The sequence below is a fragment of the Festucalex cinctus genome, chromosome 8 (genome assembly GCF_051991245.1).
Source record: "Festucalex cinctus isolate MCC-2025b chromosome 8, RoL_Fcin_1.0, whole genome shotgun sequence".
Classification (NCBI taxonomy): domain Eukaryota; kingdom Metazoa; phylum Chordata; class Actinopteri; order Syngnathiformes; family Syngnathidae; genus Festucalex; species Festucalex cinctus.
The window spans coordinates 25,491,525-25,506,761 of NC_135418.1; the positions used below are offsets into that span (position 1 = coordinate 25,491,525).

At 39.9% G+C, this 15,237-nt stretch overlaps 2 protein-coding genes across 4 annotated transcripts in view; one reads left to right on the forward strand and one right to left on the reverse strand.

Annotated features, from left to right (window-relative positions):
- ora1 (olfactory receptor class A related 1) overlaps positions 1-15,237 on the reverse strand; it is a 192,906-nt gene that overhangs the window by 106,939 nt on the left and 70,730 nt on the right. The window lies entirely within an intron of this gene.
- Positions 1-15,237, forward strand: part of LOC144024318 (plexin-A2-like) — a 121,669-nt gene that overhangs the window by 72,651 nt on the left and 33,781 nt on the right. Inside the window, exons 9-14 of the mRNA XM_077530519.1 lie at positions 726-840; positions 2,463-2,663; positions 4,117-4,213; positions 5,778-5,977; positions 10,546-10,697; positions 13,684-13,801. Coding sequence (XP_077386645.1) covers positions 726-840; positions 2,463-2,663; positions 4,117-4,213; positions 5,778-5,977; positions 10,546-10,697; positions 13,684-13,801 — 883 coding nt within the window. The remainder of the gene's footprint in view (positions 1-725; positions 841-2,462; positions 2,664-4,116; positions 4,214-5,777; positions 5,978-10,545; positions 10,698-13,683; positions 13,802-15,237) is intronic.

A 15,237-nucleotide genomic window follows, 5' to 3' on the forward strand; every position in this document is an offset into this window, starting at 1 on the left:
CCCAAGGCATCCGCTAGCCAGAAGCTGAGCTGTGCTGTGTTTGTTTACTCGCTAAGAGTGCGAGGCCGTAACGTTTCCCGTCTCGGTACACCTCTGTATCGGACGGAGACAATATTCCGTGCTGAAAATTCTGAATGTAAATACATGTATGGTTACACCCGTTATTATGAGCATTTGTTGGTTCATGTTTTGGGGATTTTTTTTTGTTTTTGTTTAAATATGCTCCGAGGTTTTAATTCTTAAAATTACATGGTGGGTTCGATCAAATGTTTTCCCAGGCCGAAAGCTCGCTACCCATTTTTGACCCTGGTTGCAACTGTGAAACAAACAACCAAACAGCCTATCAGAAAAAGATTCTGATTTGCTGCCCAACTGAGTTTGTTTCCCTTACAGGCTTTCACATTGCAGATAGATTTTATCCGATTTCCTTGTTTGTTTACTTCAAAAAAAAAAAAACATGTTTCCCCCTGCGAGCGTAATAGAGACTGAAATTTCATTTAGACAAATGTACGAGCATGCAGGAAAGCTCAGTTTACAGCACAGCCAAGCCTTTGTTGTCTTGCCGGGAAGAAAACCGTCCATTTTCTCCCCATTCGAGTCCCCTCGGCAGCTGTGTCTCTCAATCCATCTATCGCTATTAAGTAGCTCTTACACAAATTTGGATTCATGTTTTCTTTCTTTGCCATTTGCACAGCACGCACTAACGAGTCCACTTTATCCCGCAGGTGTCTGTCCTGTGTAAACAGCACGTTTCGCTGCCACTGGTGTAAATATCGCAACATGTGCACCCATGACCCCAGCAGCTGTTCCTTTCAGGAGGGCAGAGTCAACACCTCAGAGGTACCACACAAACTTGTTTTGTAATAATTAGGGATGGGCGAGTACCGATACCAGCCTTTTTTTCAAGTACTCGAGTACTCGTGAAGCCGACGAGTACAAGCGACCGATGCTGGAGACGTTGAGTGAGTCCTCCTTGCCTGTAGATGGCGCTACCCTGCAGCATGGCAAATCATGAGGATCACTTCCTGTTTTGACATCAATGAACCCACAAGCATGTCTGCGTTTTTCGCCAAAACCTCACCGGTTTGGAAATACTTCAAAATTGTGAATCCTAAACTGAAAGAGCATTTTTGTGTTTTATTTTGAGCGTTAACACTATTGGAGAGTGACCGTGCTGTTTTTTTTTTTTTTTTTTTTTTGGTCAAAATTAAATGAAGTATTTTTGTTAAAAATATTTTTAGTGATGTTTTTATTTATTTATCAAATATACTACTGAAATCGGCACTTGGTATCGGTATCGGTAAGTACTGAGGGTCTGAGTATTGGTATCGTATCGGTCAAAAAAAGTGGTATCGAACATCCTAGTAATTATACAACAAACTGAATGTACTGAATCAAATCATATAGCACACATGGTTTGAGTCAGTTTGTTCTTTTATATATATATATATATATATATATATATATATATATATATATATATATATATATATATATATATATATATATATATATATATATATACACTGTATACTTGCTGGCCAAAACATTGACATTCTAATATTACAGTTTAAACGGCATTTCGACTAACATTGCGTTCGAGCGAAACGAGTTTGACACATTTTGTCGAGTGAAAATGACATCACAGTTGCTCATGGCTCAGAGCGACCAATCACGGCACATCTGTTTTCTGAAGATGAGCCGTGATTGGTCGTTACCTGTGCCCTGAGCTGGATTGCATATGGGACCGCTAAAGTATAAACATTTTCGGCAGAATACATGTGCTAGCAAAAAATTGGTAATTTGGGGGTATAATGAGATCCAATTAAAAGATACACGGTAGATTTTTTGGGGGGGAATAGAGTTGTATTGAATCCACATTAGATGGACTGTGGTGATGCACCTTATTAAGTAGCTGTATCAATTTCCTGATATAACCAAAAACACTGATTCCACAACGCATACATTTCACAAACACAACTGCTCGCATCTAAGCGCGGCTTTACCACGCAGTGAAAACTTGCAAGCAGGACGTGCATTATTGGGATTAGAGATGTATTTGCCGCTGTAATCCCCGAGGGACATACTGAAGTGTGCATTAGTACAGATGATGACGGGCAGACGTCGAGATAGATGACAGTGACAGATTGTTAATATCCTGTGGAGAAACGCTTATGTAAACACTCCAGAAATGATGCAGGCAGACCCAACAATTTTCCGACAACATGGAGAGGAATTCGCCAAGTCAAACATCGTATTCCAATATGTTTGAACAGTAAATCAATTTGAGAGCTAAAAAAAAATGAGGATTTTTTATCATGTAAATGCTTGGTTGGCCTGTTGAAAGAAGATATGTGGCCCCCAAAAATAGAATGATAGATGCTTACATTTCGCTCCAAATTTGGTTGATACGATATTTCTACATGATCCACTTCCTGTATGTCTCTCTCTCTATTATTCAGTACTGCCCCCAGCTCCTCCATTCAGGGCAAATTCTCATCCCGGCCGGCGAGGTGCGACCAATCACACTGAGGGCCCGCAATCTCCCGCAGCCGCAGTCGGGCCAACGAGGTTACGAGTGTGTGGTGAACGTGCAGGGCGTCGGCCACCGCGTCACGGCGCTGCGCTTCAACAGCACCAGCGTGCAGTGCCAGAACAGTTCGGTATGTTTTTTTTTCTTTTTTCCCACCTTTTTACACCTAGTATGCCTATATGGTTTGCCATTTCTAATTTTTTAACGTTGCTACTCTTTTCTTCACTGTCTTTCTTATCCATCACAGGGACTAGGGCTGGGTATTGCCGCCAACCTCACGATACGTATCACGATACAGGGGTCACAATACGATACGTATCGCGATACAAATGTATCCCAATGCATGATCTTAAAGGAGATACGTATCCTGATATTTAATTTACTTGCATTTTATAATAACAGTCACATGTATACCTAAAGGATATGTTTATTATGTTGGATGACAACAATCTTTTTGTTAAGTAGCTCTTCTGTTTTTACCACCAAGCAGCATGCCTGGTCTAAATGTGTACGCAGTCCAGAGCAAGGAGCAGTTTTCACAGACACACCGGGAAAATTTACTAATAGGCATGAGCAAAAATATCAAAGTATTAAAATGACAGCTCTTATTTAAAATATTTGGGGAAATAAAAATAGCATTTTTTTTTTTCATGTAACACATTCAATTTCGATTTTTTAACACATTCACTGCCATTGACGGTTATAGACGTCAAAGTTCCATTTTAACTGGGCTGGCAGTGAATGAGTTAAATAAAATATAGGAAATTGGTACATTAAGACACGTGCCATGTTAAGTTTCTAAGTAAATAAATGTTGATGTTTTTCCTCTGCTTTAATTTTTCTTATCCAAGACAGTGTCCAATCACTGGTGAGCTATTTTTGCATTAATTGAAGGCAATTAACTTCAAAGAGGATGCTGGTTTTTATTTTTTATTTTTTTTTTATTAACAGCCTATTTAAAGCTAAAGAGCAATATCGATTCTGACGCCTGCATATCGATACGTGTATTGTAACGAGGCCTGCAACGATATATTGCCGTATTGATTTTTTGGGCCTAACAGGGACAAATGGGCAAATGGAAATTAGCTACAAAGCTATAATCTACTCTTGATTTTCATCTTGTCTGTAGATAGTCCCAGACACATAAACAAAGAAACAAACACATATACACTACCGAAAAGGACACAGGAAGCACAGCACGTGATAAAAATTATTCTAGTCTGGTAGTTTTGTCTGAAGAGAGGAAGGGCAGTAAAAAGGAAGAGGAGACGGAAAATGCCGGAGGGTGAAGAGTGGGAAATGGAAAGCAAATAAATATGTTGCTTCTTCCGTGTCCATCGGTTGTGACCTTGTCTTGCAAACTGGGGGTGTCGGAAGCACCAAACCGGAGCGATAGGCTACAGATGAATACGAGATGTCTTCCCTTTGTTGCGCGATTACAATGCGAGGCGTGTCGTCTGTGACAACGCATGAAAAGGGCATCGTCCTCTGACGCCGACGATGACAGATGGTTAAAAAGCCTCTCTCGTCTCGCCGCTGCCCTTTCATCCTCTCCCCACTCACGGCCGTCTACTGTTTTCCAGTACATGTACGAGGGCGTGAAGATCAGCGACCTGGCGGTGGAGCTCGCCATTGTGTGGAACGGCAATTTCATCATCGACAATCCTGAGAAGATTAAAGGTGCCATTCGCCATCCCCCCCCCCCCCCCCCCCCCCGAAAGTGCTCGAAGGGAAAGTTCACAATACCAATAAGCGTTTATCGAGTAGAAGACAGTCATTAGTTTGTCACCAGGGGTGAAAGATGGAGCCGCACATTTGTTCGTCTGGGCTATCGTGGGCTGCCTCACCATTATTGTAATCAAGGAAAGAGAGGCACAGTCATGAATTGAATTTCAACTGGCATTAACAACACGGTTTATAAGTATGTCCGGTAAAAATCTTGAGTGACCAACCTAAAATGATATAACGTTGTTGAACAAATTTCAACAGAAACGAAGGTGATCAAGGTTTCGAGTGTTACCAGGGCAAGTTAAATGTTAACTCTCGTGACTGTTTACCGCTTATATTTGTCAGCACAAGCAAACTCTCACACAATCCAACAACATACGTAAAATAAAGAGCAACTGCTTGAAAAGGTCAGTGACTGAAGCATTTTAAATGTATTATGTTGCGTTTTTTTTTAACCAACATTATTTAAAATGCTAAATGATTGATGCAAGATTTAGTGAGTGAATATTGAACACATATTTATATATTGTAACTACCCAACCAACAGACAAAACCAAACTAACCAACCAAACAATTCCATGCCAACCAAATAACCGTCCCAATAACAAAAAAGCCAATAAACCAAATTTAACCTATCATATCTGTAAACTAGGGAATATTAATTGACAAACCAACTCAACAACCAAACCAAACTAACCAACCAAATAACTGTCCAAATAACAAAAAAGCCAATAAACCAAATTTAACCTATCATATCTGTAAACTAGGGAATATTAATTGACAAACCAACTCAACAACCAAACCAAACTAACCAACCAAATAACTGTCCAAATAACTAACAAGCCAGGAAACCTCATTAAATCAATGTATCTGTAAACTACAGAATATTAACTGGCAAACCAACTTGCCAAGTAACCCTACTGACCAATCAAGCCCAACTAACCAAATCATGCCAACCAAATAAGTGTGCAAATAACTAACAAGCCAACCAACCAAATTATACCAATTTATCTGCTTGCTAACCAACCAACTGACCGACCGACCAAGTTAACCAAATATCCTGTCCAAAAAAAAAAAAAAGACAATGAACCAAATTAAACCTATTTCTCCATGAACAAGGGTATACCAACCAACCAACCAACCAACCAAATAGCCTAATAGGAACCAAAGTAAATCAATTTATCTATGAACAAGGGGATACTAAATAACTAACTAATTAACTAACTAACTAACCGTTTAACAGCTGTTAACAGAGGATGTTGTTCATGCACGAATGTTATCTCCTCGTGTTTTCGGATTTCTTTTGAGGCAATTTGACAGAAAATTGAAAGCATTTTATCTGACAATGAGACATAAACACACGATTCAGACATTTTCAGTGCAAACAACCGCTGTGCAACAGTTAACAAGAAATGCCTAGAGTGATTATTATTATTTTTTTGGTTGTTTTTGGATTTTGACGTGCAAATCCCCTTTTTAAAAAGTGAGCATATGTGGATGTGCGTCCCTCCCACAGTGCACCTGTACAAGTGCAGCGCCCAGCGAGACAGCTGCGGCATGTGCCTGCGGGCAGAGAAGAAGTTCCAGTGCGGCTGGTGCGGCAGCGAGGGCAGGTGCACCATGAAGCGCCACTGCCCGCCCATCTCACCGTACGCCAGCCGCTGGCTCGACCTCTCCGCTGCCAATGTCAAGTGCACCAACCCGCGCATCACCGAGGTCTGTTTGTCTATTTGGACCGTTGGCCGGCTGGCCTCGTGTGTTTGGGGCTGAATCAAATGCTCGGTTGTTATTTCCAAGTAAAAAGTTATAGTACGCTAGATAGTATCGAAAGTACCGTATTTTAGTATAAGGCGCACCTTCAATGTATTTATTTTGTATATTTTTCCATATATAAAGCGCACCGCATTATAAGGCGCACCTTCAATGAATGACATATTTTCAAACTTTTTCCATATATAAGGCGCTACAGTAGAGGCTGGAGTTACGTTATGCATCCATTAGATGGTGCTGCGCTAAAGGGAATGTCAACAAAACAGTCAGATAGGTCAGTCAAACTTTATTAATAGATTACAAACCAGCTTTCTGACAACTCCATTCGCTCCCAAAATGAATAAACAGCTGTTTTATTATTTTCTCTAATGTAAAGTATTAGTATTAGCTAGCGATCCAAGATGGCGGGATCTTCTGCGCATGCGCGTCACCGATCGTGCAGGGTCACCGATAGCGTCTTGACAGCGAGACCTGTTGCGGCTCAATATTGATCCATATATAAGGCGCACTGGATTGAAGGCTTTTAGTTGCGCCTTATAGTGCGGAAAATACGGTAATCGTCACTTATTGCTGTCCCACGATACTATATTACTATGCACTACACTTTGTACATGGTCTCTCTATATTTCGCGTTGTTGGCACCATTCGCATGGAATGTAACTCCCACAAACGCACGGGGATCCCTGATTGAGTATTAATAGGGACCAAGTGTCAGGCATTATGAAGGCCCTCTAGGAATCACTGTTTATCATCATCCTTCTGACAAATTAATTCAATTAAATATTTTAGATATGAGCTCGGTATGGTGGCAGTGAACTCAGCTCACTTCACAACAAGCAGCAGTTTGGCAGATAGTGAACAATTCTTTGAAAAAGAGGCTTCGAGCTGTTTGATGCTTCTCCAAGCCTTACTGTCAAACTAAACGTTGTGGGATCTATATTCGAAGACGGGCGCACGTGTGTGTGCCGTAAAAAAAAAAAAAAAAAAAAAAAAAAAAAAAAAGAGGCGCACCGTCATTTTGGTGCCGGGGCAAGTCTGGTTTAATGGACCCCTTGCAATTTGGTGAAGAAAAAAAGAAATGACATTTTAGACGACCAAAAACCAGGACTATCTAGTGCAGGGGTGTCCAAACTTTTTCATTTGAGGGCCACATACAGAAAATCAGAAGGATGCAAGGGCCACATAATGTTATGAAGAGAAATTGTGTTTAGTAATAAAAATTGTACAAATACTTTATTTGTGCTTTTGCATATTTAGAAAAATGCTACAGGATATAAACCAATTTATTAGTTTTTATTTTGTTTTGAGTTTAGTTTTTTTAATTTAGTTAGTTTTAATTAGTTTTCAGGGTGATTCTGTTTTTTTTGTTAGTTTTAGTTCTTTAATAAAGGCTTAGTTTTAGTTTAGTTAGTTTTCCGTATTAGTTTTAGTTTTTTGTGTTTTTGTTTTTTTAATGTGTAGTATTGTGCGCAATATTTAAAAAACACCATGGGAGCGACGTCCTTATTCCAGTTTATATCAAATCACATTTAAAATGATCCCCAAAGGCTCATGCATTAAATTAATTACCAAAGACTAAAACGAAGGACATGTTTGCTATAATTATAGTTAGTTTAATTGTAGTTAGTTTTGTAAACATAAAATGTAGTTTCAGTTAATTTTCTTTTTTATTCAAACGCATCTTCGTTTTTATTTTATTTCGTTAATGAAATTGTTCTTTGAATTTTTGTTTTTTCGTTAGTTTTAGTTAACTAAAATAAGCTTTAATAGCAGCTGTGTTTTTCGACACCCTCCCTTCTTACTTTGACCATCTCCAAACATCTTTGTTTTTCTTTTATTTGAACCGAGTCCAATGCCATTTTTAGCATATGTCGCGGGCTACTAGGCGGGCCGCAAATGGCCCCCGGGCCGTAGTTTGGACACCCCTGATCTAGTGGAACAGTTGGTGTAAAGGCAGACAGATTCGGCGCCAAGCGGACAACTGCACAGGCACATACTGTAAATGCCCAAACGATATCAATTTTTCGCGGTATCTCGCAGGCTTTTGTGTGCGAGTCAGTGAATTTTGCATGCTAACACGGTAGCGGAAGGCGGCGCACAAGGTAAACATCATGCTCGATAAAGATCAGCGTGTCATGAGCACATGCATTAGCATACTCATGATTAAATATGAAGAGCTGCTCACATGACTGTCGGAGCTCATTGGAGCTCGCGTGACGAACCCCGACACCTTGAAAGAAATTGGAATTACGCTCTCGCCAAGCAAAGGCCTTTCATATCTCGTGAAAATCTAGATTTTAGTTGTTAAGAGTCGACTTGAAATGGAGGCTAAGTGGTATGGAGGAACAAAACTGCCAAAATTCAAAATAAATAAATGAAAAAATTAAATTAATTAATTAATTACTAAATAAATTAATAAATGACTAAAAGTGAAAATAAAAATGGATATAAAAAATATGATTCAAAAATTATATCCAAAAAATAAATATAAATGGGAATAAAAAGAGCAAAAAATTGTATGTATAAATAAATAAATACATTGTATTTATTGTATTTAATTTTTGAATTATACTTTTTTACGTCATTTTTATTTTCACTTTTAGTCATTTATTTCTCATTCTCACTCATTGGAGCTCGCGTGACGAACCCCGACACCTTGAAAGAAATTGTAATTACGCTCTCGCCAAGCAAAGGCCTTTCATATCTCGTGAAAATCTAGATTTTAGTTGTTAAGAGTCTACTTGCATTGGAGGCTAAGTGGGATGGATGAACAAAATAAATGACTGACTAACTAACTAACTAAATGAATAAATAAACAAAAGTGAAAATAAAAATGGATATAAAAATATAATTCGAAAATTATATCCAAAAAAATAAATATAAATGGAAATAAAAAGAGCAAAAAATATCTATGTATAAATAAATAAATAAATAAATACATAAAGAAATAAATTAATTTGTATTTTATATTATTAATTATGGCGGCACGGTAGTCGAGTGGTTAGCACGTCCGCTTCCCAGTTCTGAGGTCTCCGGTTCGAGTCCAGGCTCGGACCTTCCTGGGTGGAGTTTGCATGTTCTCCCCGTGCCCGCGTGGGTCTTCTCCGGGTACTCCGGTCTCCTCCCACATTCCAAAGACATGCATGGCAGGTTAATTGGGCGCTCCAAATTGTCCCTAGGTGTGCTCGTTTGTGTGGATGGTTGTTCGTCTCTGTGTGCCCTGCGATTGGTTGGCAACCAGTCCAGGGTGTCCCCCGCCTACTGCCCAGAGCCAGCTGAGATAGGCGCCAGCAGCCCCCGCGACCCTTGTGAGGAATAAGCGGTCAAGAAAATGGATGGATGGATGGATTATTAATTATATTTTATATCGTTTTTATTTTCACTTTTAGTCATTTATTTATTTATTTAGTCATTTATTAAAGTGTCACAGAGACCGTGCGGATCTCCAAAAACACTTGCACTCTTAAAGTGGTCTTAAAGGTAAATGGCTAAAGTCCAGTAAACCGCCATTTGGTATCGCACAGATAGAAAAATAAATAAATAAAATGCCAGTGTAATGGTTATAGCAGACTATACTGTAAGTGTCCCAAAATGTATGTTATCATCCAAGCAGGAATGTTCCCGTCTGCCCTCATCAAGCGTTCCGTGAGTTGACCTGGATGAAAGTTTGGGCAATGACGGATCTGGTGCCACAGACCGTATTCATGTGAAGGCAGTGAGCAGGTCATATGCCAAAGAAGCTGGCACTTCAAACAACTGCGGGCCTTTGATGTCCCGCTTGTATTAATAGCATTTTTTTTAAGGAGGCGCGGCAAAATGAATCGAGTGCAGCGTTCCACGGGAAAGCGCCGCTTTGGCATTGCTGCCGAATCCAGCTGAGAGGGTTGACTGGAATGTTGGAAAGGAAGGATTACATATTACCGTATTTTCCGCACTATAAGGCGCACCTCATTATAAGGCGCACCTTCAATGTATGACATATTTTCAAACTTTTTCCATATATAAGGCGCTATAGTAGAGGCTGGGGTTACGTTATGCATCCATTAGATGGTGCTGCGCTAAAGGGAATGTCAACAAAACAGTCAGATAGCTCAGTCAAACTTTATTAATAGATTACAAACCAGCTTTCTGACAACTCCATTCACTCCCAAAATGAATAAACAGCTGTTTTATTATTTTCTCTGAGGTAATGTATTAATATTAGCTACCGATCCAAGACCGATCGTGCAGGGTCACCGATAGCGTCTTAACAGCGAGACCTGTTGCGGCTCAATATTGATCCATATATAAGGCGCACTGGATTATAAGGCGCATGGTCAGCTTTCGAATTTTTTTTAGGTGCGCCTTATAGTGCGGAAAATACGGTAATTCTATTAGTTGCTTTGGAATCATATTCCATACGGTTTATTAATATTGCCAAATTGTAGACACTTTTGGGGGACATTGATTGTATTAAGTTGTGAACGTGATTGAATTTGTCTAAATCAGGTAACATTGTCTTTGTCTTTCAACAGGTGAGCCCAGTTGCCGGACCCCTCGAGGGCGGCACGCTGGTTACCATCCAGGGCCTGAATCTGGGGCTGTCCTTCTCTGAATTGGAGGGCAACGTGCACGTGGCGGGAGTGCAATGCGTCCCGCGGGAGGAAGGCTACATCACCGCCGAACAGTAAGGGAGCCGCTTTGCGATATGTTGCGAAATCGGCCCTTGACATAGCGACCAGCGGGGGAAATAATTTTGGACTTCTGAAACGGGATTATCTTCATTCATTTTTACGAAGTGATTTGTTTTATATTTTAGTTGTAAATAGTTCCTTTGCATCTTACATATATAGAGAAGCACTCCATTATTCGTTTTTTATTATTAAGTCAGTAGAGAGCAGTCCTAATAAGCTAATAATGCGGTGCATGCCCACATACCCAAGCCCTTCAGCCCTTCAATAAAATCGTTGAAATAATTGTAGTTTTATACAAAACCTTAATTCTACTGCTTTGGTCTTAGATTCCTGTGTAATTTGTCGTGTTTTCCTTGCGGAGATTTGGAAAGCCGACAGCGGATAGTTGGCACGCGCGAACCATCGCGATAAACGGGTCTCCCGCGAGAGGAAGCTCCGCTTTGTAAACCGGAAGGCCGACAGCTTCTGCGCATACGCAAATTGTGATTTTGTCATTTCACGCACCACGGAGCTGGTTACATTACAGTGTGTGCGTATCAACCTGCGTCAGTCCTGAATATTTCCGCTTTAATTTTTCTACCTACACAGTGGTATAAACTAATTTAATATTGAAATTAATAATAAAAATACCCCAAAACTTTTCAGCTCACATATGTGACACTTCAGCATGTCCACTCAAAAAAGTCTCCACTCGCCACTGTGAGAAGTAGAAGTCATAGTAGTGTTCAGGAACGTCGCTGTTTAACACTTGATTCCCCGCCATTTTTTAAAAATGTCATTTTAGTAACACAGGCCTCAATGAAAATAAGACTTGCAGAAATGTCGCGGTGCCGTAGTTTGAACATCCCCCGGTTTAAAGCGTGGTAATTTTCCACATGGGGGTTTGTCGGGACTTTTCGTGGGAGGCGGGGCTTTCTGTGGCTCTGATGCAGTCAGAGCCAACGTTTGTGCTGGCTGCTGTTTGGAGGCTGCCGGCTCAAGCCGTAATTGAAATGCGCGGCATGTCGCTGACTGGAGGGACAATCTGTTAGCCATGTGTTTCTCTCGCAGCCATGTAATGTGATTGGGCTCACACTGCAAGGCTTTCTAATTTATATCCCTGTATATATAAATAAAAATAAAACAGAACATGCTGAAGGAAAATGAGAAAACTGATGATTCAAAATGCATTCTAGAAGAAGACTGAATTAAGAAGGCACTGATTTAAGAGACATTATTTTCAATGCGGGTCACTTATTTGATGGCGTATTCATGGCACGTTTTACCTTATTGACCCGGCAGACAATACGGATTTATTGTGGAAACCCGTACGTTGTCATGACAACTGCAGGTAATGGTGGGCGGTGATGGCGCTGCGGATGGGGGAAGGGGGTTGTAGTTTATCATCCGAGTTGTTGGAGCCGTTTTCCATTAGGAAGAAAGATGGTCTTCTACATTGACCCGCAACTTTTATGAAAGCAGCCTCAATCACAGCAGCCTGCAGCCCCCCCCCTGGGAACGGGCGCGTTTGGGGCTTTGTGTGTGCATCTTTAGCCACCAAATCTTTTTTCACTTTGGTTTGCCACGGTCTTGTTTTGAATGGGAAAATGCGATCTGACCTGTGTTTCCATTGTTATGTTCAAAGATAGTTTGCTTTGTAAATAGTGTGACGCACAACACGGAACCGGGCTTTAAGAATTACAATATTTTACTCTCAGAGTAAGCACTGAAAAGTGGCTTCAAGCCTGGGTTACAGTTTCCAGTTAGGTTTCAGTTGAGGGATTCTAAATTAATCTAGGGTTAGGCTAGCAAAAATAGGGTTTCAAGACAGGGCTAGGATTTCGAATATGGGTAGGGTTTTAAATGAGGATTTTAAGCATCTCGGTTAGCGTTAGCATTAGCATTTCCAGTTAGTAGGTTTCAAATGATGGTTGCCAGCCAGGGTTAGGGTTTTAACATTAGGGTTTCAAATCTATTGTATACGGGGATTAAAATTAGCGTTTCAAGCCAAGGGCGGGATTTCAAATTTGGGGTTTCAAATTAGGATTTTAAAACAGGGTAAATTTCAAAGTAAGGTTTCAAGTTCAAAATTATGGTTTCAAAGTAGAGCTTCAAGCCTGAGTTAGAATTTTTAGGGTTGCAAATGAGGTTTTCATGGTTGAGTAAGATTTTTCAAAACGGGGTTTCAAGACAGGGTTTGCAATTCTTGTTACTAGGGATGGGCGAGTACCGATACCAGGTATCGGTATCGGGCCGATACCGGCCTTTTTTCAAGTACTCGAGTACTCGTGACGCAGACGAGTACAAGCGACCGATGGCAGACGGGGAAGACGTTAAGTGAGTCCTCCTTGCCTGGAACTGGCGCTAGCTTGCATACTTCAAAATTGTGAATCTTAAACTAAAAGAGCATTTTTGTGTTTTATTTTGAGCGTTAAGACTATTGTGCTGTTTTTTTTTTTTTCCGTCAAAATTGAAGGAAATATATTTGTTTAAAAATATCTTTTAGTAATTTTTTTTTTTATGTCAAAATGTACTACTGGTACAGTTGGTATCGGTATCGGTGAGTACTGAGGGTCCGAGTATCGCTATCGGTCTGAAAAAAAGTGGTATCGAACATCCCTACTTGTTACTATACATTAAAACTGTATATTATGATTAAAATTATGGTTTGAAGGCTGGGTTAATGTTTCAAATTAGGGATTCTCAAAACAGGATTACAGTTTCAAGTCAGTGTTAAATTCAAAGTTTAGTAAGGATTTTCAAGTTTTGGATTTCAAGCCAGAGAAAGTTTCAAAGTAAGGTTTCAGACAAAATGACAGTTTCAAAGTAGAGCTTCAAGTCTGTATCAGGGTTTTTTGAGTTAGGGTGTCAAGAGCGGATTATGGTTTCAAGTCGAGATTAGGGTTCCATGCACACCCATACAAGAAGAATTTGCAATGTTGCTTTTTGGTGGCTGCCTGATGACTTGCATTTCCGTTTCCATTGATTTCCCTGTGCCAGGATCGTGTGCGAGATGGTGGCCGCCCCCAAAGGAAGCACGCCAGGTCCGGTTAAGCTTTGCGTGGGCGAATGCAGACCGGAACTACGCGCACAGTCCCACCAGCTCTACTCTTTTGTGGTAAATCAATGCTCCGTTTAATCCATTCAATCTGTAATTACCAATTGGAGAAGCGGACAATAGAATACTTGATTAGGGAGCTTTTGTTCACAAAGATCTTGCGTATTAGTCTGTGTGCTAATAATTGTTATTTAATGTCCTGCTGAAGAGATGGCATTTTCCTCCCTGCCTATCTATCAGCAGACGTGCCTGTTATCGCGGTGATAACCAACCACTGTGCTGCGGCACATTGGTGCATCAAGTGTGAAATTACCTAATTTCACTTAATTGGTCCAGTTTTTTTTATACAAATAATTTATCTTCTTTCATCTATCAACAGTATGCAAGCAACATATAGTGACAGGCAAAACTAATAAAAGGCTTTAGCAAGTGCTGAGTTTCTTGAGTTATTAGCTTCGACTTCGATGAGCTTTGGCTTCGTGTTGTGAGCCCAAATTAGAGATACAAGGCGAGCGTTGGCCACAACTCACATGCAGAGTAATCAACCAACACGACCCAAGCTATTGACATCACTTATCAATCCACAGCTCTTCAAGTTACCTCTTCAACATCTACAGTAAGGCGTGTAATGAAAAGCGATTTGTTTCAGAAAATCTGTTCTCATGTAACTCATTCACTCCCAGCCATTTTCACATTTCGCAATCCTGTTTGCTCCCGGCTGTTTTACGGAATTTTGACTGATTTTGCAAGGCCCACAGAAAATTGTGTTCAATTGCTATAAAAGCATGGAAACTACCAAAAGAAAGATTAATGTCTCTCCTTTTATCAGGAAAAGAAGTATGTTTCTATCTGTTTCCGTTTTGCAGCAATTAGCATTAGAAGAGAGCTAAGTTTCATCAGTTTTTACAAATCTATTTAAAATGCTAAGTCATTTAGCTTTTTTTTCTAGATGGCCCTGGTTGATCTCCTTTGCTCTGCTGCCACCTGCTGGCCGTTTGTGTAATAACTACCATTTCTGCCACCGTTCTTTGGAGTTGAGAGGCTGCATCAAAGCCTTCTGTATGCTCTAGCATATAAAATAAATAAATAAATAAATAAATAAAACGTATAAATACGTCTTTGGGACATTTAAAACATAAAAAAAACAAAAAAAACGTATTTACACGTTATTGGGAGCAAATGAGTTAAAAGATGTGAGTGCATTGAATCAAACCGGATCGTTCCACATTAAAATGTCTCATTATCGACTTGTATCACACATATCGAGATACATATTGAATTGTCTTTTGCTGGAGAGATGCACACTCCTAATAATTCTTATACAACACAGTGCTATTTTTCTTTATTTAAAACATTTTTTTTGTGCTGGAATGGATTAATATTTCACATCGTTTCAATGAAGGAAATTAGCTGAGTAAATTGAGTTGCCAGCAAGGTCACGGAACAAATTAAACTCGTAAATCCTTTTTTTTTTTTTGTGCCATGAAACGGAGCTT